Source organism: Brassica oleracea, unplaced genomic scaffold, assembly GCF_000695525.1.
Source record: "Brassica oleracea var. oleracea cultivar TO1000 unplaced genomic scaffold, BOL UnpScaffold02147, whole genome shotgun sequence".
Classification (NCBI taxonomy): domain Eukaryota; kingdom Viridiplantae; phylum Streptophyta; class Magnoliopsida; order Brassicales; family Brassicaceae; genus Brassica; species Brassica oleracea.
The window spans coordinates 1-2,418 of NW_013618678.1; the positions used below are offsets into that span (position 1 = coordinate 1).

The 2,418-nt window shown below is 40.4% G+C and overlaps 1 protein-coding gene across 1 annotated transcript; it reads left to right on the plus strand.

The window, feature by feature from the left end:
• The first annotated feature begins 39 nt into the window (after nucleotides 1-39).
• Nucleotides 40-1,748, plus strand: LOC106321610. Its single transcript, XM_013759855.1, has one exon. The coding sequence runs from the start codon at nucleotides 229-231 to the stop codon at nucleotides 1,363-1,365; it is 1,137 nt and encodes a 378-aa protein (XP_013615309.1). The 5' UTR covers nucleotides 40-228; the 3' UTR covers nucleotides 1,366-1,748.
• Nucleotides 1,749-2,418: the final 670 nt, after the last annotated feature.

Sequence of the window (2,418 nt, forward strand, 5' to 3'; positions counted from 1 at the left end):
TGCGTAGTGTATATTAACAGAATAAGAATATGGGTATATTCTTTCACATAGTACAATCGCCTTCACTTTCTGCGCAAAGAAAAGCCTTCTTCTTCTCTTCCTTTTCTTACTAATGCTTTTGATCTTCTCCGCTATCTCTTCGACACACCATTTTATCTTGGTTCTTCGAAGAGGTAATTAATTTATTAAATCCTTTTTTGTTTTTCATTTTACATTGTTCTCTTCGCCATGCCTTTGCCTTGGAAGAAATCAAAATCCAAATCGGGTCGGATCTCCAGATTCGTATCGGGCCTCCAACAATCACCGAAACGCGGCGGATCGCTCGTTGTCGAGACTGGATTCCCAACCTCTCTTATCGATCTCTTCGTTAAGAATCGCGATCGTCTCAACAAATCTTCTTCTAAACGCAAAAAGAACAAAGCTCAGACACAAACCTTACCGAACCATTCTCATCCGACGGGGCGGTCTGTTTTGTCTCCGCCTCCTCTGCCTCAGAAGCTCGATCCACCGTCGGTTACGGAGGATCTTACGGCGGCGAGTAAGATCGAGGAAAGTCCCCTCGGTGCGGAGAACAGAGACGACGGCGACCATCGCGGCGGAGGAGGATGCGTTATGACGGTGGTGGTGATTAAGGTTTTCATGGTGGCCGTGCTCGCCTTGAGCACGAAGAAGCTAGCCGCGGGGATCACTCTCTCCGCCTTCTCCCTCCTCTTCCTCGAGCGTGTGTTCACACTCCTAAATCTCTGCCCCGACGCGCAGGTTCGGCTCGGTACGCTGATTGGGAAGCTCATAGGTAGGAAGCGTATAGAGAAGCTAGAAGAATCGTCATCCTCACAGAGAGACAAGGTCTCTTTTGAAATCATCGAAAGCGTTGAGGAAACGTCGACATTGGATAAGGCGGAGGAGAGAGAGGTGCAGACGATCAGAGACGTGGTGTTCACGAAAGAGAAGAGTAAAAGCGCGAAGCTGAGATCAAAGATAGTGAAGAAGATTTTGCCGAAGAAGCTGAGGAGTTACAAGAAGAATAGGAAGATGAAGCTCGAAGAAAAAGAACGAGCGGTAGAGGTAGTAGAAGAAGAAGAGTTGTTGACTGAAGTTTCCAGTTTGTATTCCGAGGATATAATGGAGAGCAAAGTATCTGAGGGAGATGAGATTGGTTCGAATCCGCCATTGTTGGAGAGCTGTGAAGAGATCGAGGAAGAAGAAGAAGAAGAATCAAAAGGGGATCTAACGAAAGCGATTGTGCTGATGATAGTGATTGCTCTTGCTGGATTGTTAAGCGGCAAAGTCGTAGCTATTGGTCTGACACTCTCTTCGTGTCTGATTCTGAGATTGGTCTGCTGTAAATCTCAAACTAGTCTCTGAACTCCAAAAAAGACTCGGCCTTTGAGAAATTTTGTTTTGTTCTGTTTCCGTGGCAGTGGTGGGGCCTATGGATCAACGGGTTGCGGTGCTGAAAGGGAGTGTTGTTGGGTTGTTGGCAGTTCGAAGCTACAATTGTTTGCTTATGAAACTGTAAATTAAAAACAAAATCATATGAACAGAGGAAATTGTTAGTGCTTTATATAATGGTCAAAGAGTGAAAAGAAGTGGTTTACTGTGAAGGAGAACAAGTTATCAGTGTCTTTTGAGAAATTAATTGTTAATAGTGAAAGGCACTCGAGGCAGAGCATTAACGTTTGTGTCGGCTAGATCGTCATTGTTAACAGTGAAAGACACCATGGGAGAATGTTGTTGAATCTATAGATGGAATCGCATGTGGAAAATATTATAAAATAGACTATAATTTGTATGAATGAGAGTTGGACTGTTTATTGAAATCTCATCCTAATTCAAAGTATACTACAATTTTAGTTCTTAAATAGTGGAAAGCCTCATTGCTTGCTCAATCATGTCTAGCATTAAGATATGTGTATACATGACTTGCTAGTTGAGTGGAGTTCCCAACAAATGTAACGGGTCATGTTTATGTGTATTTTTAATACAAAAAAACATCACATCACATCACATCGCATCGCATCACATATTTGGTGATGTATATGAGTTTTATATTGTATAATGTTCCCAACAAATGTAAAGGGTCATGTGGGTTTCATTGTGATCTTTTCATATATCAGTGCGTTTTGAGGGTATCTTCAAATCTATTCCAACTTTTTTTAAAAATAAAATAAAAATAAATAAAAAATAAAAAATAAAAAATGTTCTAGCCATACTTCATTTCTCATTATATAAAGAGGGTTACTTCGTGAAACATATTAATTTTGTTTATTACTCTATTATGAAGTGAAAAAATAGACTAAAGTCAAAGCATTTTTACTCCATAATCATTTTTATTCGATTTTGAAGGAAACAATAGAGCTTTACGTTGAATATGCTCTCAACATGTAACAATATATCTGTAAGCTGGTTATTCTTTTG

What these genes read in the sequence shown, in the direction of transcription:
- LOC106321610 (XM_013759855.1), top strand. Translation starts at nt 229, where the DNA reads ATGCCTTTGCCTTGGAAGAAATCAAAATCCAAATCGGGTCGGATCTCC.